This window comes from Manihot esculenta, chromosome 15 (assembly GCF_001659605.2).
Source record: "Manihot esculenta cultivar AM560-2 chromosome 15, M.esculenta_v8, whole genome shotgun sequence".
Taxonomy (NCBI): Eukaryota; Viridiplantae; Streptophyta; class Magnoliopsida; order Malpighiales; family Euphorbiaceae; genus Manihot; species Manihot esculenta.
The window spans coordinates 7,277,504-7,302,331 of NC_035175.2; the positions used below are offsets into that span (position 1 = coordinate 7,277,504).

Genomic DNA, 24,828 nt, shown 5'->3' on the forward strand with positions numbered 1-24,828 from the left:
TCCCATTAGTTTACATTTTTCTAAAATTGCAATATATATATATTTTTTAAATTGCAACTCTCCCTACCTTTCTCTAATTTATTTTTCCTTACCCTTCCCTCATCTCATCCGGACAGTAAAGAAAGGAAAAGGAAGAGGAAGTAGCTGCAAGGAACAAATTAAATTCAAGGAGAGAATTTTATTGAAGAAGAAAGCAGATTAAGAGTTTTCAGCTAATAAGAGGTTCCAAATTAGAGCGTCGAGAAGTAGAAATATGTGGAGGCTAGAAATAGTATATCATCTCTCGTTAACATTCTGAGAAGATACAGTTGGATCATACAAGCTATCTGAATAAAGTTGATTTAATTTCAAATATTCTTCAATCCAAATTCGACCATCCCACAAGTAATTCGATTAACAGCACTTAAAAATTGAATTGTAAGGTTTACATGCATGACAGCAGTAAACATTCATTGCTCAAATGCCTTCGGAAGTGGGGGATTGTAAGGCCACGGGCAATTTTGAAGAAAGATGACGACACAACACAAGATTCTTATTTTGTTGATGTTGGTAGAGATTTCATGTGATTTAGGGCTTCATTTATATCCATGTAATAAGCCCTGGCTTACCTTGCATCGCCTTCGTAGGATGTTAAGATTGGGTTTAAAGCTTTAATGGATCGATCCAATTAACTCGCTGCAAATAGACTACCTGCAGCTACTAACATCGTCGGAGACTAATCCACAATTGATCATTCTTCTATGTAATTTTCAACTATGAAAGGTCGGAATGCATGAATTTGCCCGAGGGTTTAGTTAAGCATGCAAAAAGAGAGAGAGAGAGGGAGATGAATAGTGTTGCTTATCATACAAGTTCACAGACGATGCTTCCAAATCACACGTCAATTTAATAGGGCAGTAACTGGAAGCTTTGAAAAATATCAAGGGTATAACTTGTTCAAACATCCAATCTTGAAATTTTGATTCAAATTAACAGTTCATAGCATATAACACATGACCGTCATTTGAAGGCAAGTTCCACCACACAATCACGCACCACTTGCATATAAACGGGTCCATTCCTTTGCTGCAGTGAATATTCAGAAAAAAAAAAACATGAAGAATACTCTGTAGGCACCAATCTTGCGTTAAGCTTTTACCAAAGAAAAATAAATGTAGGAGCTGGTACAAACTTGCTATGAACATCACCTGTTTCAACAGCTTCTGCCTCGTTCGTTTTCCAATGCTTCGCAATGTTCTCAGAAAGTGGGTCATCAGGGTTTGGAGCACTAAGAAGTGCTTGGATACTATTAAAAGAAAAAGCAAAGTTAATATTACATCAATCTTATTTGTCACATATGCACACCTGTAAGACTCCACTCAAAATTACCCATAGCACAGTTGGGAATTGTTTCTCGATTGTTCAAAAAATTTAACAAATCTCCCTTAAGAGGAGTCTGTTTTTCCCCTTAAAAGGACTTTTAAAAAAGAAAGATGCAGCGGCAGATATATTTTCACATTTTATTGCTGTTTCATATTCACACAACCTGTGCAATAGACGCCAGTCCTGCTGGCAAACTAACATTCCAATAGCAAGCTGCAAACTAATAGGAAAAAAAAAAATCACATCTGAGAGTACCTCAAAAGCACTGTTCGTATCTGAAGGGCAGGACTCCATTTGTCTTTTAGAATATCAAGGCATATCCTTCCAAGCTACATCAAAAATTGACTTCATTTGAGGCATAAAACCACGAGGCTAAAACATAATGAGAAAGAAACAGGAGAAGCAAAATCCCACCTTGTCAATATTAGGATGGTAAATTTTGGTAAGAAATCGAACCTGTAAGAGAGAAAATAATGAGGTAGAAAACGTCAGCAAATTACAGAAAACAGTAGTACTGCAAGAACTGAAATATGAAACTGCCTTTATCCAGGACAAAGGTCGAGAACTTTTTTACAAGCAACCAAACATGGAGCTCACTTATACCTTATGAAGAAATGCAGCATATAAGGAAATACACATAAATTAGTGAAGTATGCGACTTTTAGGGAGCAGGTAATATATGAAGATGATGAAACTCTGGTTATCCTTGTATGCTGCAAGAAGTACAACATTATCCCTATCAATTCATGAATAAACTAAGGATTGTGCTACTTCCACAATATGCAAGAATTTCACATCTAAGCATGGTAATTATGACCAATTCTAGCATTATGCTATTTCCACAATATTGAAACCATAAAATGCCCCTTTGAACACATACACCCATATTTTAAAGGCAACTAGTCTCAATTCTCCCAACAAAATAAGTAAAATTTGAATCATTGTGCTAAGTTGTCCATGCAATTTTAAGGGTTACTGTTAGAGATGGAAACTCCACATTGTCCCATGGGATATCATTTGACCTCCCTTGAACTAATAAAAAAGCCCATCCCATTAAAGGTAGCGGGATGAGAAGAATTGGAGCCACGCAACCCCAATTTAATTCCCACCTTAACAAAAAAATATTTCTACATTTGGTTTTGTACCTGCTATAATTACATGTATGACAAACTACCATTATAAATGTGAAATGTATAATGTTTGAAGACAAACAATTTAATAATAATTTTTTCCTCAAATAGAATTGTTGAGAATTTTAAAAAATGCATATAGTATTTAATAATTATGAAGTTATAAAAAGTATACCACTTTAAATGTGGATGCTCAACCCACCTGTCCCTATTAACCAATGCCCAATGATGGGAATAGCAAAATATCTCAATGGGTCAGATTTAGATTGATGATTTGAATGAACTTGCAAACAGGGAAAGGTTCAAATTTACATATTTAGGCCTGATGAATTATCATAGAATCACTTAGGATACAATCATATAAAAACAGAAGAAAAGGGATAGATATCAAACAAAATTGAATGGTTAGTTAATCATGACAAGAACTTAATGTCGACAGAGGTAGCAGCATATTCAAAGAAGAACAAGTAGACCAAATGCCAATGGTTTTGAAGGAATGCTTGTGAATCTAATTACATTTGCTGCTACAGGGATATGCCAGTGCTTGTGAACCAAATGCCAATGCTTGTGAATCTAATTATTCTAATCACTTAATGCAACAATAATTCATAATAATGAAAACAGATATGCCAGGCCAGCTTGGGTTTGAGAATTCTTATACAGGTCAGGTTAAGTTTAGGATTTTTGACCATGAAATGAGTTCATGTAGTTTAAGCACTCTCACATTAGTTAGAAACCAGCCTTTCCTAAAACAACTTCTAAACATTACCACCCTTTCATCGACCATCACAAATATCTTTTGATCAAAACAAGACATGATCTCCCAGGACATCCGTCTCCTGCAATCTCAGTTAAGCCTAAAATTGATGTTCCCAACTCTAATTGCGCTAAATGTTAAATTGATATTGTCAAACTACACCTAAGCATCCTGGATTGTCCTAAACAGTTGTATAATCACAACCAACTATTTAGAATTTTACCAAAGAAAGATAGCCAGTGAGAACAGAAACCAATGGCGTCAAACTTTATGGAATACATGATTAACAATATTACAATTACTTAACAATTACACAGATATTCAATTTCTGGTAAAAGGAGACACAAATAAACTTTGAAAAATACTAAAGGATGTATTTTATTATGAAAAAACATCAACCATTTGTTAATCAACAGCCAAGAAATGGCAAAAATTACAATACCTTTGGTGCAGCCATTGGATATTCTTCAGGCAAAAACAATTCCAGCTTGAAAACCCCACCTAAACAAAATATCAAACATAGCACACATTACATAAGAAGTGCATAAAAGAAAAAGAACTTATATTTTTTACACTTATAAGTATTAATTTTTTAAAACAGAAAAATTAAAAAGAAAGAAAAGCTGCAGCCATAATATATGCACAATAATTATAGGATTGCCATTCACATCAAGCAGCGCTCAAAATTTAGGAGTGAGTGCCTCATCAATCAATACTACATGAATACAGACTTAAACATTGGAGGGACCTATCAGCTAGATATCTACTTTGCAGGAATGAAAAACTAATTGAAGCTAAGAAGAGAATGAATTCTCATATTCTGAGAGATCAATTTTTTTGTTGTATCAATAACCAAATAGTTCAAAGCTTCAAAAACATATTAACCACTTGTTAGAATCTCACAATTCAAATCTATTTCCCACCATATCGATTCAAATTTAAGGGGGGTGAATCTAAAATGCATTTGAATCTTATGATTCTTGATTCGATTCCACATTCTAGTGATTCACGTCTGTGGTGCAAATTGCAAATATACTTGTATTGTGACCAAGTCAAAAGAATCAATAGTGAATCAATATGAAACAACCTAGTCTTCACTCGTTCAAGTGATTTTTTTTTTAAAGGTTGTTAATTTTAGAATTCATTCATTTTTGCTATGAAAAGTGCACATAAACATCCTTGACTATCTTTCTTCCAACACCCATTTTTTCATTCTCACTCATCTTTTTCTTTCTTTTCCTTTTTTAAGTTCATTCTCTTGTCTAATTATAGTTGTTAAGTTTATGGCATTTTATATTAATATATTTTAATAACGTAACCTGCTATCCTTTTTTGTTATTTAATTATTAGATAAAATTTAAATGAGAATTTCAGCATACACGTAATGATAAATATTGTGTACAGTTCAAGAGTTCCTAATTTATAACATAAAACTATATAACATAAGAATAATATATTCTATTATAAAACATATTTTTAGTTAGACAATGATAATTATATGTTTATTAGAACATGCGATCATGATGGTTTTATACTTATTTTTCAGAACATTTATTGTTTGTATTTTTTTTTTTTTGAATCTTACAATTCAATCCAAGCCACAAAATGAAGATTTCGCTTCTTGATTTGACAACTATAATTTAAGGTATTGAATATGATTTGATAGCTAGCCTAACGCATAACAGGCAATAAGCATCCTAACAAACTCCATAGCTCACAAATAATAGCACAAATGTTACCTTCATATGGAGACTGTGTGGGGCCAAGAATCATCACATTAAAATATCGCATATTATCCTCTGATGGCGAAGCACTAATTCCTGGTGCTGCATTCATGAATAACAAAATTAACAAAATAAAACCACTACATAATTCAAAACTCATGAACACATGGAAAATTTTCATAATTACTTAACGTCCTTCGCAAAATAAGCCTGAAACTTAGACATTTTTAGTCCAAATTATTGGGACAAAACCCAAAAGACACAAAATATAACCAAAATATAGCAAACAAAGAGAGAGTCAACGGCTAACCTGGTTCACTGAGGAGACGTTGGGTTTCCTGTTAGATCACAGCCAAAAAGAGTTAAAAAAGTACATCAAACAAAATACACAAGCAAAATCAAACTCAAACATAAAATTGAGAATAATAAAGTCCAGAAAAAATCAATAGAAACCTAACATCCATGCTTAAATCACAGCAATCAAACAAAACAACAACACTTAATTTAAAATTCAGATTCAACAAGTTCCTACAATTAACCGTAATAATTTAAACACGCGGAACAGTCTCTCCAAGCTTCTTCATCACTCCATAAACAAATGGAAGGTAAAAAACGAAAAAAGAATTAAGAGATGTAGGTTTCAATTGCTCATTCTTCAACCTTTTCGGAAACCGAACAGATACTAGCGGATCAGATACATAGAGAATGAGATCGTGGAGAAGAAATAGAGATCGATAAGCAAACCTTAATGATTCTTCGCGGAAGATTACTGTTGGCCATTTCTAGGAGGTCGATTGCAGAGAACGCTACTTCAAGGGTTTTTGGGAGATATTTTCTTTCCCTCACTAAAATGAAAAACAGCTATTTTAAGGGCTTGCTTAATGGTACTTTTTGAGCGGCCTTTTATAGCCGAAATAATTTTGACTTTTTTATATAAATAATATATTTTATGAGAATTAATTATTTAATGTATAATATAATTTTATGATAATTACAATATTCTTATATTTGGTAACTTCAACCTCTTTAATTATTTTAGTGAATAAAATGTAAGGTAGCTTTAAATTTTGTATTACTTAATTTTGTGATTTTAATTATTTATATTATTTAATGTGTATAATTTTAATTATCATATATTTTTTCTCTTAAAATTAAAATAAATTTTAAACATTTTCTTAGTGAAAATATCAAAATAATTTGATTTATAATTAATGTTTGAATTAAACAACTAATTCTAGTAATAATTTACTTTTTTTATTTTTTTTAAATAATTTATATTTTCATTATATACTAAATAAGAATTATTATATATATATATTAGAATGATAAAAAAAATTAAATTAATACTCTTTTCATCTTATAAATTTTTTATTAATTTTGTTTTTTTATTAAGAAATATAATTATTTTTATTAATTTTTTAATTATATTATTTTACATGCATTAAGTTTTATTAAATATTAAAATATTTTTTAATTTTTTTAAAAAATAAAATAAAATAAAATAAAATTATAATAGTTAATTTATATATTATTATAATAAAAAAATATCAATAATTTTAATATAATAAAAAAATAAACAAAAATTATAAAAGGAAGAGAATATAATATTAATAATTAACATTCTTATTTGTAATTAACAAATTTAAAAAATATAATTTAATTGATTTTTTTTTATTAATTCTCACATTTTAATTTACTTTCAAATAAAAAATTATGCACTCTTGTGTAATAATTCATGTTGTATGCATTTTGAAATGCAAGATTCTCATTGAATATCCCATTATTTTTGTTTAATTTTCTTAAAATAGTAGATTTAAATTTTCAGTAAAGAAATTAATAATTATGCGATTGAATTTGAGGGAAGGAGTTTGTGGTTTCATATAAATTTTTTAAATAATTAATTAGAATAAAATTAATCATAATTGAAATAAAACCAATATGCGTAGATATTGTAATAATTTTACCGCGTTTGCGTGGGTTGGACGCTAGACTGAGTTTGGGCCATGTAGACTTTATTTGATTCAAAGTGCTTGAGTGCGTTGTGGCTAATATGAAGAAAGTGCTTGAATGCGTTCTTACATATATATATAAGAAAGGGAGTGCTGGATGACGAGTATATCCAGTAAAATTAAAGAGAAAAAATGTATATAAAAAACTTGAGCAATAATTCCAATCTCAACATGCTTTGTTGCCCTTATAACTAATCACGTGAAAGAACTTAATGGAACCTTTTCTCTTTGTCTGATAATCATTTATATTTAGTAAACAAAAATTTAATTAATAAATTACTATCTTAAAAAAATTGTATAATTTAAAATCATTTAAAAAAAAATAAAAAACCCATTAGTTAATTTTTTTAATTTTATAAAATATATTAAAATATTTTTAACATTTCAAATCAATTTTTCATTTATTTTGTGATTAAATATTTTACTATTTAATTCATTGCTATTAATAACATCACACTTATTTCTTCATAAGAACATTAAGAGCAAAAATGAAATTATGTTGCTGATTTTGAAATTTTGATTTTGAGAAAAAAGAGCTGCAGTGTAACTATGAGACAAAAATCAACATATTAAGAAGAAAGACAACAAAGAAAATCCATTTAAAAAAAAAAAGACAACAAAGAAAATATATTAGAATCCTTTAATTTCCTGCACTAATCAACATTGAAAGTAAATAAATTACGCAATTAAAAAAAAAAAAAAACTAGAGGGATCTAAATGGTAGATAGCAGGTTGGTATAGTTGCATCAAAGTCATCATCATCAACGAGCTACAACTGCCATGGTAGTCAGAACAAAAAAAAAAAAAAGTTTATTTAGATCAGGCAAAAGAAGCCCAATAAAAAATCAGTTCATTGTTTAAACTACAACGTTAAGAGGAACGAAGCCCATGCTCTTGAGAACTTCTCCACATTCAGGGTTAACTTCCTTCTTCATGAACCCAAGAGGATTCGCATAGCGCGTTGACTGCACCACCCCTACGTTCTTGGTGAGGAGGACTCTGGCTCGATCTGTAGTCTTGAAAGGCTCATTGCAGTCTGCCATTCCGCTCTTGATCAACTTCACCTCACAGATATCTTGCTCGTAATCACCCTCGTCCACCGGTAACCGGTAAACGCCTTTGTCATTAGTGACACCCTCCGCTGAAAATGTCAATGAGTTGTTATCGCGGTCATGGCATTCCAGCTTCACCGTCGCACCTGAATAGTTGCAAAATGTTTGATTAAGCCTGTAAACTCAACCCTATGAATTTATATCAAATTTGGTTTACCTGAAATCATCTCGCTGATCTTGGTCTCGAACTCGACCCGGCAAGGGTCGCAGTAGACTTTGCCTTCGACATGCAAGCCGCCAGCCAAGGCGAAGTTGACGAGGGAGGAGAAGCAAAGAGCCGAGGCAATGTGGAAAGTGAAAGTTAATCTCGTTGTCATTTTGATGAAGTTACCCCTGATGCATGATGAAAAGGTTCCTTTTATAGAGGCCAGATTAAGCCAATTATTTATTTATGTGTGGTTAAAAATAGGAAGAGATATACCCGTTCAATTCTATTATTTACTTCATTCATTTTGCAAGTAGTTCTTTCTGTTTTCCCAAAATTTATGTAATTACAATTACGTGCAATTTTCCATTTTGTTGGGTCTTTAAATACAAGATATGAAAAAAAAAAAAAATCCCTAAATTACAAATTGTGTGTTTGTTTGAAATTGTGCAACAGCTATGAGAGTCTTATCTATTGTATGACTTTATCCCTTACATTGTAATGCACGTTAAATTTAGTAAGCTTTTAGTATATATTTTTTTAAAACTAGGTCGAGTTTACAATAACAACAATTAATCTTATAATCTCTCTTCTGCTTGATGAAATCAAACTCCAATTAAGCAATTGTATTAGTAATCCGTGTCAATGGTTTTCTTCTCTCTTCCAAATTCCAATTCTATTCTTTGGCCTCTACTCTACTAGTCTCAGCTTCATCCATCTTCAATCTCTTCCTGTGAAGGAATTCAACAAGACCTTGGAAAGAATCTTCCACATCACTACTCTTCATCAGCTCTCCCAAGACTTCTTCCCGAGTCACTTCAGCATCCACTAGGAGCCCTTCAATCTCTTGAAACAGCTCGTGATGTTGAATTTCAAGATAATGGAAAGCTAATTGCTTGAATGTAGAGATGCTGCAATAAGGCATGTGAATGCTCATGTCGATGCGTCCATGCCTTCTGAGAGCTGGACTAACACTTTCCTCGCAACTTGCTGTGAAAATGATGATGCGTTCGTTGCGGCAGCATGACCAGAGTCCATCAGTCAAATGGAGCAGCTTCTGCATTTCCTGTTAAACAGCACATCCAAATTCATATTCCAGGAAACTTTCCAGATGGATACAATTAACAACCAAATGAAATGTTGGCAAGTTAGAGTTGGGGACTGACCTCATTTTGATCAGGATTCCCTGTTTGTAGCAGAGTTCTTGAATCAACATTCTTTATCACAAGTATAGATCGATTAGGGACTCTATCAGCGAAAAAGCTGTAATTAAAATGGGATGGAAAATCTCCATCTGCCAGATCTAGCTCGTAGATGTCATAGTTTAAGTAATTAGCCATGGCTGTAATCAAGGTTGATTTGCCAGAGCCAGGAGGACCATGTAAAAAGTACCTCCGTTTCCATGCTTTCCCAATCCTTCCGTAGAATTTCTTGGCATTCAAGAACGTGTTCAAATCGTCCCACACTGTTCTCTTAAGCTCTGAATCCAATACAAGAGTCTTGAATGTCATTGAGCGATCAAATGTTTCATCAGGCTGCCAGTTCAAGTGACGAATACCAGACAACCGAAACTTTTGAATCTTTCTTTCTTCTTTGTGCTCCAAAATGTAATGCAAATACGAATTCAGCACTGTCTCTCTGTGCTCCTTGTGAAAAGTTAGCACGTAAGATCTTATTTCAGATTCTTCAGTTGCATACTGAATCCTACTGTCGAAGGATCCAATCTTAGTAAAAACCAATTTCCAACTTACCTGTACACTTTGAAAAACATCATGTATTTCCTGATCTTGGCTCTCTCTGCGATTGGATTTGTTCACTATGGAGCTCAAATAGGCATTAACAGCCTGAAACAATTGGTTAAGTTGATGCTTTTTATCTTCTTCTATAACTATAGTGAATAACTGCGAGGAGGGATGACAGGAAGGGCTGCGGAGGCTGGGGAAGATATATTTTCGGATATTGCAAGGGATGAAAATTTTGGAAAGGCTATGAAGAAGAACAGTGGAAACAGCGAAAGTGGCTACTGGGATGAAAAATTCTTTTGTATGATGCAGATTTCGGAGGGACAACATTTTCAAGAACTTGAGAATAGAGGTTTTGATACCTGTTGCTTAAAATGCAAATGGAATTTCTAGGAAGAGAAAGCACTAAAGATTTGGCAAACTTGTTTTGCTTCAAATGTCAATCCCACCAAATTGGAAAATTATGCTAAGAATAATTCCACCTTGACTGGTCTTTTAATTTGACTTGGAAATTAGAGATATACAGGTCGGTTGAGGATATCTCGTCTCTTGGGGCTCTGTCACGGACTTTTCTTCACAGCGAGAGTCGACCAATTCAAGCTAATCTGAATAAAGATATATGAAAGATATTCAATGAATTTGATTTTTTTTTTTTTTAAAAAAAAAAAATACCCAAATTCAATCATGATCGAGCCAAGATTATAGTCGATGTATACTGATCTTTTAGTGTAGGCTTGGCTAGTGTTTTTGCCAATTGCCATGCTAATTCTTTAAATTATAGCACATTTCTTCCTTGGACGAGAAAAGCCATACTAGTTATTCACTAAAAACACAAATTTTATTATTTGGTCTAACCATGAAAATTGGATAATCTATTTTTTAATTGATATATTTTAGTAGTTAATTATATATAATTTAGTTGATATTTTTCTTAACAATTATGCTACCATCCATTCCTCCTATGTGCCTCCTCATTTCCAAAAAAGAATATATATATATTACATATATAGGGAAATAAAAAGTTACTAAAGAATGATTTTGCTTATCACTCAGTTTTGGAGATTTTCTTTTTCAGCCAACTTGTTGTGAAGAAATCTAACTAGGCCTTGGAGGGCAACTTCAGCATCCTGACTCTTCATGAGTTCTGCAGCAACTTCTGCCAGGGTGATTTCAACCTTCTGTAACAGCCTTTCAATGTCATCAAAGAGTCTGTGATTTTGAATTCCGAAATGATTGAAAGCCAATTGGTTAAATGCAGAAATGCTGCAATATGACATATGAATCTGCAAGTCAATTAGACCAGGCTTCAGTATCCCAGGTTCAAGCATCTCCATGTGGCTGGTTGTCAAGACAATGATTTGTCCATCACCACAGCATGACCAAGAATCATTGAGAAGTGTCAAGAGAGTTTCCTGATGAAGCAATAAGATCAGAAAAATTAGTGGTTCAGAAAAATAATTCAGTGTTTGATGCATAGACATCCAAGTAAACATGATACTAACCAGATAATGACCACTGTTTCCTGGTTGATCCTCTGATTCTGAGTTCTGTTGCTTGATAATACTGTCAATATCCTCGAACACAAGCATACTTTCGCTCGAACTGTTACTAACCATTGAATCGAAAAAAAATTCAGGATTCTTCTCTAGTAATGATAACTCAAAGTCATAGATGTCATACTTCAAGTGATTAGCCATAGCTGCTATCAAGCTTGACTTGCCAGTGCCAGGAGGACCAAATAACAAGTAACCTCGTCTCCAAGCTTTTCCATTACTTCTGTAACATTCCTTTCCAATATTTCTGAAGGTGTTCAAATCATTTAACACCATTGCTTTGATCTCTGAATCCATTGCAATGTTCTCAAACGTCATCGGGTGATCGAAATCAACAGTATATTCTGAGCCTACCTGATAGAGCGTTATCGCCTTGCATTCTTCTTTAATAGCTTTTGATTTTTCTAAAATGTATGGCAGGTAAGAATTCACCACAGTTTCCTGATATTTCTTCTGAAAACTTAGCTCATAGCATCTTATGTAGTGTTCTCTTCTATATTCAGTAGCTTCTACATATCTGAATTTCAATCTCCATTTCACTTGCACATTTTCAAAAACATCAACTATCTCTTCATTTATGTCTAAGCTAGAAGCTAGCTTCTTCATCTCCCTGTCCTTCATCACTCTTAATCTCTGAAAGGAAGAGGCCATTATGGTGCTCAGATAGATATCAGCAGCCCGGAATTCTTCGTTAAGCGAACCCCACTCTTGATCATCCTCTATAACTCTAGTTTGTTCTTCAGTAAGGCTAGAAAAAAAGTATTTTTGAATTCTGTAAATGCTTGGAACAATAAGCATTGCAGAGGCTGCAGCCACAGAAGCTACTCTGATGAAATCTTTTCCTGGAATTTGGGTGTTGAGAATGGAGAACATTTTTCCAGGATTCCGGTTTTTGCTTGGGACAAACTTAATAGAACTGATTAGCAGTCCGTGCTGATATAGCAGACTAGTCCAGATTAACTATTTTTTTCCTTAATGTCTCTAATAAAATTGATAGGTAAACAAGCATTTTCTGCGTTTGACCAAGTCATGGAAAAGAATTCTGGAAAATGGGATATTTCAAAGTCAATTATATTGAGGTTCTTCCAAGTTCCAACATGGACTGCCATGACTAGTCTATCAAAGACTTTGACAAGTCTGCTTAAAAACTCAATACTATTCATCGATCTAATCAATTCCACTGTTACACTTTTACATTATAACACAAAACCCCTCTGCAAAATACCTTTGCTAATTGCAAAAATGGTCAATACAAAAGCAGTTGTCTCCATCGTAGCCTCTTTTGCTGCTTCAGCAATGCTAATTCCAACCATTCGTTCTCGAATTCACAGTTACTTGTGCTCTAATCTCCATAGTGTTTCTAGTTATTTGTCTTCTCAAATCACTTTTGTTGTTGAGGAATTCTACTATCAAGAATTGTTTATGGCTGTTGATGCTTATCTGGGTACCAAATTGGCAGCTTCTGTTGGAAGCGTAAAAGCAAGCAAGCAAGAGGGTGAGAAAAAAATAGCAATCACCATGCACAAAGATGAAGAAACTTGTGATGTTTTTGAAGATGTAGAAGTGAAGTGGAAATTGATTTTTAAAGAATTGCGAAGCTACGAGCTAACTTTTAACAAGAAACACAAAGAGAAGGTGCTGAATAATTACCTGCCACACATTCTGCAGCAAGCAGAAGCCATTAAAGAAGACAATAAGATAAGAAAGATCAACATGCTTCAACGTATGACAATGGTGTCATCAGCAGAATTTCATCATCCAATGACCTTTTCCACCATTGCGATGGATGAAGAGCTTAAACAAGAAGTAATGAATGATTTGAACACATTCATGAACTCCAAAGAATACTACAGAAGGATTGGGAAAGCTTGGAAACGCACATACTTGATACATGGTCCTCCAGGAGCAGGCAAGTCCAGCTTGATTGCTGCAATTGCTAATCACTTGAACTACAACATATATCAAGTAGATCTATCATATTTCCGGCAAGATGTGGATGATATGAGGGACCTGTTGCTTCACTATATCACCCGTTCTGTACTTGTCATCAAGGATATTGATTCTCTGATCAGGCCAAGATACCAAGAAGCAGAAGCTGGACCTGGCCTTGGAGCTCAAAAACAGGCTCATTTATTGAAACTGCTAAGGCTTATTGATGGACTTTGGTTGCCACGAGGAAATGAACTGATCATCATTTTCACAACCAATCACGTAGAAAAGGTCGACCCAGAATTGTTAATGCCTGGTCGCATCGATTTGCAGATTCATATGTCATATTGTACAATTTCTGTATTGAAGCAGTTAGTGTACAGGTATTCTGGTGTTATTATTTGCAAGCCGCCTGAAGAGATTGAAGAGCTATTAGAGAAGGCTGAAGTCACTCCTGCAGAAGTTGCAGGAGAGCTAACAAGGAGTACTTGGAATTCTGATTTCTTAGATCGCCTTACCGAGTTCCTTCAGGAGAAGCAGCTACAGAAAATTGCATGAAATTGATTTAACTGTTGAATGCAGTTTATAACTTAAACAACTAAAAGTATTTGGTAAATTTTTAAAATATGAGGCTTATCAACTATATAGTCATTTCTTATTTGCCATTTAACTTTTTTCACTCTATTTTTTTTTTTATTTAGACTATATTATCATTACAAAATGTATTAATTACAACTTTTTTAAATTAAAATTTTAAATCGATAAATTATTTAAGATCACAAGTTCTTGGCCTATGAAGAATTAAGATTGGTAGATTGGCACTCCATTATTTTTCCATCAATGTGAATATGTGCATTAATTAGAATAATACTATAAAGCAAAAAGTTTTTAGTAGCATGACTTTGCAATTTACATATGTCTAGTCTGATAATTCAGCAGTTAAGCATCAAATTCAATCTGGCAGAACCAAATTTGAAACTCTCATCCCCGTATCCCCTATTATTAATCAGGTACATGCATTCTCTCTGTCATTTATCACCAGGACAGGATTTACATAGAAGGACCAGTCAATCCAAGCATAAAGACGCATTTTAAATTTCTCTTTTTCCTTTATTTCAATCTCCCTAATTTCTTAATCACTTTTAGTCTTGGATTCAACAGCAACACGTTCACAATTTTATTTGTTTTCTTCTTTTGAACATCTCACTTCTTGTTCTTTATAAAGATTTAACGCCTTTTCTTTTCCGAGTATGTCTTTGATCGTAATTGATATATACAAAAAAAGGCCACTCTTAGAAACCAAAAATAATCTGTAATAACCCAAATATTCCTGCTAATGTACATATGATTGAAACAAATTAACACCAGCAGAAAACAATAAGGTACACCAGAAGAATATCAAAACCTCTCTCAAACAACAACAGTACAAAGTTGAGGGGAAATCATCCCTCTCCCTTCCACACATTGAAGAATTTCAAGGTTCCATCAGCTTCACTGCAAAAGGCAAATATCTCATGTCCATAAAAGTGAATATCTTAAAAAAAAGCACTTGAGCAAAGAAAATACATGAATGGCCCACCTCTGCATCTTCACCTCCAACTTTTCCAGAGATTTCCATTTTCTGATCTTCTGCCACATAAAGTGAAATTGAACATTAAAAATATACAGTATTCTAGGAAATGATCGTACAAGCACTTGCCAGGAAGAAAAAAATTCGCTCATTCCATTTAAACACTACATATGGAAGGGGCTGTCAACGCTCAACTCAGCTTGGTTTGTCCCCCAGGCCAAAAACAAGGAAATCATGAATAAAAATCCTCATACATTGCGATTTCCTTTTCACTGGTTGACTGGTTGATTTATTATAAAGCAAAAGTTGAGTAAAACTTTGCCAGATTCATGACTTCAATTAATTAAGGATGGATTCAAAAGACTGCAGAGACAAATAAAGGTTAAAGACAGGAATTTAAAACATCAAGTCTATAAATACCTCCATCCTCAGGAATGTCAGAAGTCCACAAAGTGAGGTTGTCCCTCAATAGCTGCATGATCAAAGTGCTATCCTTGTAAGATTCTTCACTTAAGGTATCCAACTCTGAAATAGCTTCATCAAAAGCTTGCTTTGCCAGGTGGCAGGCCCTGACAGACAAAAGCAGAATAAGTTGTGTTGCTTATCAAATAAAAGAATCTGTGTGCACGAGCAATTCACTCATTTAATTTAAGCATATTATATTCTGCATACCTTTCAGGTGAGTTCATAATCTCATAATAGAAGACAGAGAAGTTAAGAGCTAAACCCAATCGTATGGGATGAGTGGGAGGTAAATCGCTCTCTGCAGTGGTTGAGGCAGTCTGAAAAAACCAAAATAAATATTAAGTAAAATGATCCTTACCAACAAAAATGAAGTTATGGAGAAACAAGGATGAAAGTGAAAAACTCATGAACTTACAAATCACAATGTCCCTTCACATTCCAGAGGAAAACTATAAAGCCCACAAAACTATATCTCAAAAAAGGATTTAACACCTTGACATTTAGGTTGAGCACATCTTGCCAAAGGAAATATAACACTATTGACAATTCAAAATATAACCATACATTCTTCAAACTGAAGAGGTTAACAATCATAGCACTCATTGAAAACAGCAACTTCTGCTATATTTTTCTAGACTTCATGGTTAGAGTAATCTTATAAAGAAGATCTCATTTCCTTATTGCCCCCTCGAGCGATCCAATAAATAATGTAAGTAATTATCTATTTACTTCCATGAGGACAAAATGATTGTAATGTCTTCCATTTATTGTTACCCCTCCACCAACCCAATACAGAGTCTAAGTAAATGATCCATATACTTGCACAAGAACAAAATGGTTGCCCAGAAGTCTTTCAAATGCAGGCTACACATGAAAGAAAATCAGTTTTCCAAGAAAATACAAAAGCAATCAAACTAGTAGGTTTCACTTTTGCCAGAAATTCAAAGCTAATATAAAACAATTTACAATCACTGAATCAGTCCCGAAAAATGGGGGGAATCCATTGCTTTCATTAAAATAAGCTGCTTAGCTAGTAAACAATCACGAAGTTCGAATTAAGCACATCAATGAATTAACTAGGAAAAGAAAAACCCAAAACAGAAAAAAAAAACCGTGCAAAAATTAAAATTTAATCAAACCCAGTAACAAAACCTGGATATGAAAAGGATTAGTACATACCTGGTATGCCTTAAGTGACTGATCAGCTGCATCTTTCTTCTCATTACCAGTCTTGAACTCTGCTAGATACCTGTAATAATCACCTTTCCTGCGCCAAATTCGAAACCCACCCGTAAAACTCCAAATTTACTATTAAAATCACAGCATCAACAAAAACAAATAAAAACAAGAACACCCCTCACATCTTGTAGTAAAACACACTAGATTCCCCAGCAATAGAAGACGGTATGAGATGCTCATCGATAAGAATCATAATATCACGGCAAATGGCGGACAACTCCGCCTCCACCTTGTGCCTGTACTCCTTAATCCTCTTCACATTTACTTCATTCCCTCTCGATTCCTCCTTCTGTTCGATCGACGATAAGATCCTCCAAGACGCCCTCCGTGCGCCGACCACATTCTTGTAACCAACGGACAGCAAGTTCCTCTCTTCTACAGTCAATTCAACATCAAGCTTCGCGACTTTCTTCATCGCCTCCACCATTTCTGCATTACAACACAATCGAAAATCACTCAACAACTAAATCCAAAATAATTAATCCCAAAATCATTCTACAGCTAAATCCAGGAAAATTAACACCACTTCCAACATAAATTCAGCAAAAAATTGCAAAATTAACACAAAAGCCACAGATCTAGAGAGAAAGAGACCATCGTAGCGCTCGGCTTGCTCGGCGAGCTTGGTAACGTAGACGAAAGACTCGCGATCTTTAGAAGAAGAATCCATGGTTGATCTGTTCTTCGTCTGCAAGAGCGAGTATTGTTCCAGGTGAAATGTAAAAGAAAAGAGTAGAAAAAAGTCTCTGTGATAATGATGAGAATGAGACTGGCTCACGCTCCAGTCAATGAGTGCCACGTGGTTTCTGATTCAGCGTGTCGGGCATTCACTCAGATTTTGTGTTCCGCTGTCTGCTCCGTTGACTCTGCCGTCGAGTGAAGGTAAAGCCGTTTATACTTTCAAGAGGTACTTCGTCTAAAACGACATAAAATCAAAATCTAATTAAATTTTATGAAAACTTTATAGTCTTCTTCAAAAAAATCTATTTTTGATAATAAGTCAAAATTTTATATAATACAATATTTTTATTTTTTTTGTTATAAATTTATAAAAAAAATTATATATATTTTTGTACATAATCCTTTCATGAAACTGACATTTTCAAAAAAATATAAACAACATTAGCATTTCAAAAATATAAAAATAAAATAATGAAATACTTTTGTAAATAAGAGGAAAAAAATATTATTTTCAATTAATAAATAATAATATTAATTTTTTGCTTCATTAAGTTGAAAAATTAATTTAACATATTTTTTCATGATTGCATACAAAAATAAATATTACTTTGTTATGGATAGAAATTAAACCTAATAAAGTAAATTTGTTTTTTAAATAGATAATATACATATTCTAAAGCTATTATCTATTAAAAATAGTTAGATTAAAAAAATAACTGTATTTTGTAAAAAATAATACAAGAAAATTTTATTTTAAATTTATAATATCATATTTTATTATTCAAAGAACTCATTCGTTAATGAGATTAGGATAGTCCAAAAGTCCCCACACACTCCAATATATGAAAGCACAGCAACTATTCTCATTCTGCATTACATCCTCTTGCAGAGTTTTCGTTACAAGGTATGTTCTGTCCATAACCATAACCCTAACCCTAACCCATCTTCTTTTTTTTTACATGTATATTATTGTTACTACTATTATTTTCAGAATTGATGATTTAGCCATATAATCAATTCACAAGATTTAAGATTAGCGACTGATGATTCGTGTCCCAGGAGCTAGAGTTGTGAAATGGACTACTACTTTTCAACTACAAAATGTCCTCTAATCAGTATTCAATCTCTGTGTCAAGACGAGGAAGAAAGCTTCATAATTCTAAGGGTACAGATGCAAAAGGAAGGAGACGTTTGCTATAGTATCGGGCAGACGACACCACTCAACCGCCTGATGGCTGATTACTGTAGGCGTATGGGGTGTCCCTATGGGACTCTGCGTTTCTCTTTTGATGGTACAAGAGTTACAGAAACTGATTCTCCTTTCAGTTTGAAGATGGAGAACTACGATATCATTGACGCTTGGAAAGAGCAAAACGGGGGAGCCTAATAGGATAATAAATTGCTTGAATATCAGATATGCCATAGATTATTTTGCCAATTCTCCTTCTCTGAATCATATTTCTATTTATATTTATCTAAGTTTATGAAGAATTTAGCCATAAACAACTTACTCAGTCGGCTATCACAGCAACTAACAAATCAGAAAAATAATTTGGTTTGGAAACATATCAGTAAATCAGCAACTCCGGCAGACCAAGTATTTAAAAGTCTCACTAGTATATTAAAGCATTCTAAACAATGTTCCATTCATAGATTCCCTTCTTAAGTGGGGCCCCAACAAACACTGGTGGCCCTAAGGAATATTCAACTGGAGCATTAGACATAATACAGCTTGAAAAAGTTTGCCCAAATTTTTTTTTATCTCAAGGTGGATAATTTAAAACATTATCCACATACAGAAACATATAATTAAGGTATTTTGAGCAACACCTGCATATAGTATGATGGTCTTCAGAAGAAAAAGAAAAGAGCAGTTCAATACAAAGGCCTTAACCAGTGTTCTGCATTCCAGCTGCAATACCTTTCATGGTCAAAATGAGTGTGTCCTCCAAACCAGGTGCATACTCACTTGTAGGATTAAGTTTCACAAGTTCATCGGCTGGTTTGCTTGACTCCATAATTTCCTTGGAGATGTGTGGCCGTACAGTCACACTGTAATTTGGATCTCGAATCCGTTTCAGTGTATATACTTGGCAAACATTGAGGGTTGTGATGTATGAATCTCGCAACTTGAGTCTTTGTTTCAAGTATGGGTCTCCTTCAAGAAGATCCTTGTGTCCAGCAATCTGAAATATAAAAATAAATCTATAAATGAATAAAAATTGGGAGAAACAAAATTACTAATGCTTATTTCATACCATCGAACTTACCTGGAGAAGAAGGCCCTTGGTTTCCTCATAATTCTTCCTTAACTTCTCACCAAATGACCATAGCTCCTGAGAGACAAGGAGTTTGTCATACAAAGCAGCAATCCCAGGATCTCCCTTGGCAAACACCATTTCAACCAAATCAATAGTGACCCTAAAGAAAGGCCATTCATTGTACATCTCTTGCAGCATATGGAGATTCTTAATGTCCTTTTGAATGACATATCTAAAGGCTGCTCCAAAGCCTAGCCATACTGGAAGATGGAATCTAGTTTGTGTCCAGGCAAAGATCCATGGAATTGCACGGAGAGACTCAATACCCCCACTTGGCTTTCGCTTTGATGGACGGCTTCCAATGTTCATCCTACCATACTCCAACTCTGGTGTGGCCTACAATCATAAGCATAGCAGATCATTATTACCAACAATCATAAGCATAGCAGATCATTATTACCAACAATCATAAGCATAGCAGATCATTATTACCAACTTTTCAAACTCAAGATAGCACATTAAAAACAACAGGATACATGCTTCACTTACTAGGCGGAAATATTCAACAAATCGCGGTTCTTTGAAGACTATGGAGCGGTATTCCTCCGTTGCAACAACAGCCATTTCATCCATTAGCTTACGCCATTCAGGTTTTGGGGAGACTGGGGGATGCATACCATGCTCTAGAGTGGCAGCTGTGAAACGTTGAAGTGTTCTAAAGCACAAGTGCTCCTCTCCAAATGATTGCTCAATAACTTCACCCTGAACAGTAACTCGGAGTGATCCATGAATTGTGTCGGGTGGCTGAGACAATATGGCAAGATGAGTGGGACCACCTCCTCTTCCAACAGTCCCACCACGACCATGAAACATTGTAAGCTTCACGCCAAATTGCTTAGCCACCTTTATAAGCTCCTCTTGAGCCTTATATAACTGCCAGGCTGCAGAGAGTCTTCCAGCATCTTTACCAGAATCTGAGTAACCAATCATGACTTCTTGCTTTCCATCAATGCGGTTTCTGTACCAATCTACTGAAAAGAGCCGAGCCAAAGCAGCAGGAGCTGCCTCCAGATCAGCAAGCTTCTCAAACAGAGGAACCACTCTCAGTGGCTGCTTCACACGGCATTCACGTTGCAGGAGCTCAACGGCGAGCACATCTGATGGTGCAGTTGCCATAGAGATGATGTATGCTCCAAAGTTATCTGCAGGGAGTTCTGATATTACATGAAAGGTGTCCAACACATCTGCAATCTCCTCAGTTTTGGGAAGATCAGGACCAAACAGTGGGCGCTTTCCACTGAGTTCAGATAAAAGCCAGTCCTGTCGGCGTTCTTCGGACCACTCCCTATAGGAACCAATTTCCAAATGCTTGGTGATGGCATCTAGGACATCAGTGTGACGGTCTGATTCTTGCCTAATGTCAAGTCTCACCAGTGAAAGCCCAAAGGTAGAAACTTGCCTCAAGAAATCAAGGAGGCTTCCATCAGCAATTGGCCGGTCACCACAAGAGCAGAGTGACCTATAACACAGTTCAAGAGGTTCCAAGAACTGCACAAAAGAGAAAATCCAATCAGTCCGATATCTAGCGACATAACAACAGCCAATAAGTTAATTTTAAGCTGAAAACTCAGCAAGAAAACAGAAATAAACTTAAGGAGAAAGAAAAACTGATGTTGGCCTCCTGGCTTTACATGAGCTATAGATAAAATAGAGAAAAGGTTTCACAGCCTGCACTTGAATTGTCAAAAGATCCATGTTGAATTCAGGAACAATCCATTCATTGACATCATTAGAAGTACACAAGCCCAAATATATTATCATATATCAGTGCAAAAATAATCTCAAAATAAGAACAACTATATACCTGCTCGACATTAGTGAAAGTTCCCTCCTCTGGGATCTCCGAAATCCCATGGGATAATAATTGACGAGATCGTTCACGTGTCTGGTACAGCTTATCCCTCAAGTCACCAAGAATCACACGATAGGGTTCACTTGGAGGGACTTGTTTCCAAAACTCTGCACCAAAAATAAAGCAAATGGCAATCACATCAATAAATAACAACTACATGGTAAAGTGACTACTCACGAGTTGGAACTTAAAGTGATGTATGTGAAAATAACAACAAAACCACACCACACCACAAATGGATGGTTAAGGAGCTTAGGAAAATTTGGTAGATTAAAATCTCTGAGGCAAGTTAAATGTGGTTACCATTTATCTTTTTACAACAGTTAGGAGAAGAAAAAAAATATAAATAATATATATATGCATTACCATAAAGTACATTCATGACCTATCTTCTTTAAAAGTGGGATACACAGCAAAATCACTTTCAAAAAAAAATCCATCCCTTTAGGAAAAAAGGGAGATAAAAAGAAATGGTTAATATCAAAATAAGAACTGGTCCATTCCAAGTTACCTATGTAATGTTTTGCATCTCGCTTTGAGGATCTGTGAAGTTCATCTGCACGAACACGGAGTTCATCACTACAACGCCACATGGACAACTGCAATGGAGAAGAAATAGGAAATTAGCCTAACAATAATAACAAAGATGCATAAAGGAGAAATGAGAAAAATGACACTTCATTAATAATTACTATCATAAGGCCAAAACAGAAATCAAGTACCTCAAACATAAGATCCTCAATCTGGGAATAGTATAGATTAGCTGCCATCATTCTAGCCAACAAACAAACATCTCTTGTGACCTCAGGAGTAACCCTAGGATTACCTGCATCTCAGATCAAGAAAATGATAAGCACATGGACAGACAAATTTTAACTAATTAAAAGCATATATTGATGCATGTTTTAGAAAGAGAGAGAGAGAGAAGGACAACTAACAAATGGATCTTATAGATATTTAAAATATCTTCAGTTTTTCATCAATACAAAGAGATCATACCGTCACGATCACCACCCATCCACGAAGAAAATTGAATGAGAGGAGCATTATAAGGAACTCTTTCATCAATCCCTATGTTTTTCAAAGCAGTGTCAACACGACGCAGGAACTTTGGGACACCCTTCCAAATTGTCTCATGGAAATAACTCATTCCTGCCCTCATCTCATCTTGGGGAGTTGGAGGGGTCCTTCGAATCTCATCTGTCCGAAATGCAGCTTGAATCTGCAGGAAAACAAAAGAAGAAAAATTAGAAAAGAAAAACAACATTCTACAGGTTGAAACAAGTTTTAAAACGTCCAGGTACTTTTTTCACTTAGACAAATCTAAACACTTCATTACAATAAAGAAAGAAATTTGTTGGTGGCATTTACCTCACGCTGTAAAGCTTCATCAAGCTCCTGCTTATCATCTGGAGTAATGTCTTTGGCATACAATTGCGCCAAACAATTACGTATCCTGAAACAAGAAAAATAAGATACCATGAACACCAGATTCTGTTGTAAACTTTCTAATGAAAAGCAAAAATCTTTTCATGATGAAGAGTAAACACAATCTTAGATATGGTAGACACAAGGATCACAAAAATAAACAAAACTATAAGATTTCCAGTGCAAAACCTAGCATGCTTTTGAAGCAAAGATCTACGGACTGATTGAGTAGGATGAGCAGTCAAGACAAGATCTACAGTTTGATTCTTCAAAGCATCAAAAACTTCTTCAGGAGACTTCTTCATATCAGCAACAAGTCTCTTGAGAGTTTCTTCAATGTCTGATTCAGTGGTTGCAGAGTTCTCATCAGCAAAATCTCCCTTCTTTAACTTATTTCGTCGCCGATAAGCAATTTGAACCTCTTCAGCTAAGTTAGCCAAGTTAAGCATGTGTGAGAAAGACTTGGCAACAACAATGGAATCCCCAGGATCCAAGCTGGTCAAGACACTTCCAAGCTCCTCAAGTTTCCGGCAGTCATGCTTCCCTTCATACTCGGCAGAAAGCTCATAGCATTCTTGAACCTAAACAAATTAGGCATTGAAAAATATGTGGGAATCATTATCATTTCTCATACAGGAAACTCAGCAACACTCATGCACTGCAGGAAAATTATCAGTGCATCCCTCGATCTCTTCAATGTGAAAGCTAAATCATTCAAAAAAGGAAGAACGACATAAAAAGCAGGCCTTCAATCCAAACCCTCACTGACCAGTGAGTACACAAAGCAGTACAGCCTAAACTATTTTAGGTTATAATGGTTTTTAGGGATCCTCCCAATGGTTGATGTCTCAAGAAACAAATTGTGATCTGGTTATCACTTGAACCAACAAATCCACTAATAAGGTGTCCTCTAAACAACAAAAATAACAAAATTTAAAATAATGCTGGATCGAACCTTCAATCCACAAGCAAAAGAGAATCAATTAAACTTGTAGTTCTAGGCAACAAACATAAATCGGCTCATAATTACTCCCAGTGGTTATTGATCGAAATCAGATATAAAATTGGGGGGTTGGGAGATCAAACTTAGGATTTTACCGTTTCTTTGAGATCCTCTCCATGCAAGTCTTGAAGAATATCAAGAAACCGATCCAAAAGCAGAGCGTCATATTCCACCAATTTGTCATCTTCACTCACTTTTGCAGGAACCAAGAGCCTAAGCTGTGCATCAATCGATGCCAGCTTCTCAAGATTCCGAGGTTGCATTGCTCAGTACTTGTTTAGCTTCTCACTGTGTGAATCACGCATAGGAAAAACAAAAGATTCAACTTTGAAACAAAAGAAACCAATAATAAGTAAAAATAAAAGGAATCCACAAAAAAAGAGAAAGCTAAATTCACGGATTGGTTCAAATCGTAACAAGAGAAACAAAATCTGATCATGACCCACTAAAATTGAGCCTGAGAAATCGAGGTTTCCATGCCAAAAAAAAAAAAGCCACGTGCATAGAGCAGAAAATGTAAGTTGATAAAACCAATGAAAAGTGGAAGAACATAAAAACAGAGTATATGATATGACTCTTTGATGATACCCAGATCAAGATGGGCGGATAATGGAATACCTGAATCTGGACAAGTGAGATTTGAAAGTGCAGAGAAAAGGAGAGGACAGAGAGAGGGAAGATGAGGTTCGGATAGAGAAGAGAAGAGTTCTAGGTACGCCTATAAATAGACGGAAGAAGCATAATTTAATAGAGAAAAGGAAAACAATTTGTTCACTTCCCTCTCTAACTCTGAGAAAGAGGTTTTG

At 34.8% G+C, this 24,828-nt stretch overlaps 7 protein-coding genes across 9 annotated transcripts; 1 reads left to right on the forward strand and 6 right to left on the reverse strand.

The window, feature by feature from the left end:
• Window positions 1-823: 823 nt before the first annotated feature.
• Window positions 824-5,860, reverse strand: LOC110600806 (ubiquitin-conjugating enzyme E2 36). Its single transcript, XM_021737691.2, has 8 exons — window positions 5,718-5,860; window positions 5,284-5,311; window positions 4,989-5,075; window positions 3,692-3,750; window positions 1,777-1,818; window positions 1,618-1,691; window positions 1,188-1,285; window positions 824-1,065 (listed from the first exon to the last, which is right to left on the reverse strand). The coding sequence occupies exons 1-8, from the start codon at window positions 5,751-5,753 to the stop codon at window positions 1,028-1,030; spliced, it is 462 nt and encodes a 153-aa protein (XP_021593383.1). The 5' UTR covers window positions 5,754-5,860; the 3' UTR covers window positions 824-1,027.
• A 1,774-nt stretch (window positions 5,861-7,634) lies between these two features.
• Window positions 7,635-8,416, reverse strand: LOC110601371 (anther-specific protein LAT52). Its single transcript, XM_021738485.2, has 2 exons — window positions 8,252-8,416; window positions 7,635-8,180 (listed from the first exon to the last, which is right to left on the reverse strand). Exons 1-2 carry the CDS (start codon window positions 8,409-8,411, stop codon window positions 7,840-7,842), a joined length of 501 nt encoding a protein of 166 aa, XP_021594177.1. The 5' UTR covers window positions 8,412-8,416; the 3' UTR covers window positions 7,635-7,839.
• A 96-nt stretch (window positions 8,417-8,512) lies between these two features.
• Window positions 8,513-10,858, reverse strand: LOC110601370 (AAA-ATPase At3g50940). The gene is made up of 2 exons (XM_021738484.2): window positions 9,406-10,858; window positions 8,513-9,305 (listed from the first exon to the last, which is right to left on the reverse strand). The coding sequence occupies exons 1-2, from the start codon at window positions 10,309-10,311 to the stop codon at window positions 8,916-8,918; spliced, it is 1,296 nt and encodes a 431-aa protein (XP_021594176.1). The 5' UTR covers window positions 10,312-10,858; the 3' UTR covers window positions 8,513-8,915.
• A 27-nt stretch (window positions 10,859-10,885) lies between these two features.
• On the reverse strand, window positions 10,886-12,745 carry LOC110602280 (AAA-ATPase At3g50940). Its single transcript, XM_021739764.2, has 2 exons — window positions 11,484-12,745; window positions 10,886-11,393 (listed from the first exon to the last, which is right to left on the reverse strand). Exons 1-2 carry the CDS (start codon window positions 12,405-12,407, stop codon window positions 11,031-11,033), a joined length of 1,287 nt encoding a protein of 428 aa, XP_021595456.1. The 5' UTR covers window positions 12,408-12,745; the 3' UTR covers window positions 10,886-11,030.
• On the forward strand, window positions 12,564-14,021 carry LOC110601619 (AAA-ATPase At3g50940). The gene has a single exon (XM_021738821.1). The coding sequence runs from the start codon at window positions 12,564-12,566 to the stop codon at window positions 14,019-14,021; it is 1,458 nt and encodes a 485-aa protein (XP_021594513.1).
• Window positions 14,022-14,755: 734 nt separating this feature from the next.
• Window positions 14,756-17,527, reverse strand: LOC110602281 (14-3-3-like protein D). 2 transcript variants are annotated; one of them, XM_021739765.2, is made up of 7 exons: window positions 17,332-17,527; window positions 16,860-17,166; window positions 16,678-16,765; window positions 15,706-15,815; window positions 15,454-15,602; window positions 15,043-15,089; window positions 14,756-14,957 (listed from the first exon to the last, which is right to left on the reverse strand). In XM_021739765.2, the coding sequence occupies exons 1-7, from the start codon at window positions 17,405-17,407 to the stop codon at window positions 14,955-14,957; spliced, it is 780 nt and encodes a 259-aa protein (XP_021595457.1). In that variant the 5' UTR covers window positions 17,408-17,527; the 3' UTR covers window positions 14,756-14,954. The 2 variants fall into 2 exon arrangements, with proteins under 2 accessions (XP_021595457.1, XP_021595458.1); XM_021739766.2 differs by having other exon boundaries at window positions 15,043-15,092; window positions 17,332-17,519.
• Window positions 17,528-19,016: 1,489 nt separating this feature from the next.
• Window positions 19,017-24,828, reverse strand: LOC110601178 (phosphoenolpyruvate carboxylase). 2 transcript variants are annotated; one of them, XM_021738222.2, is made up of 11 exons: window positions 24,641-24,804; window positions 24,118-24,310; window positions 23,209-23,600; window positions 22,963-23,047; window positions 22,591-22,813; window positions 22,314-22,417; window positions 22,103-22,190; window positions 21,544-21,698; window positions 20,229-21,227; window positions 19,689-20,075; window positions 19,017-19,604 (listed from the first exon to the last, which is right to left on the reverse strand). In XM_021738222.2, exons 2-11 carry the CDS (start codon window positions 24,283-24,285, stop codon window positions 19,308-19,310), a joined length of 2,898 nt encoding a protein of 965 aa, XP_021593914.1. In that variant the 5' UTR covers window positions 24,286-24,310; window positions 24,641-24,804; the 3' UTR covers window positions 19,017-19,307. The 2 variants fall into 2 exon arrangements, with proteins under 2 accessions (XP_021593914.1, XP_043807137.1); XM_043951202.1 differs by lacking the exons at window positions 19,017-19,604; window positions 19,689-20,075; window positions 20,229-21,227; ... (3 more) ...; window positions 22,591-22,813; window positions 22,963-23,047 and having other exon boundaries at window positions 23,583-23,724; window positions 24,641-24,828.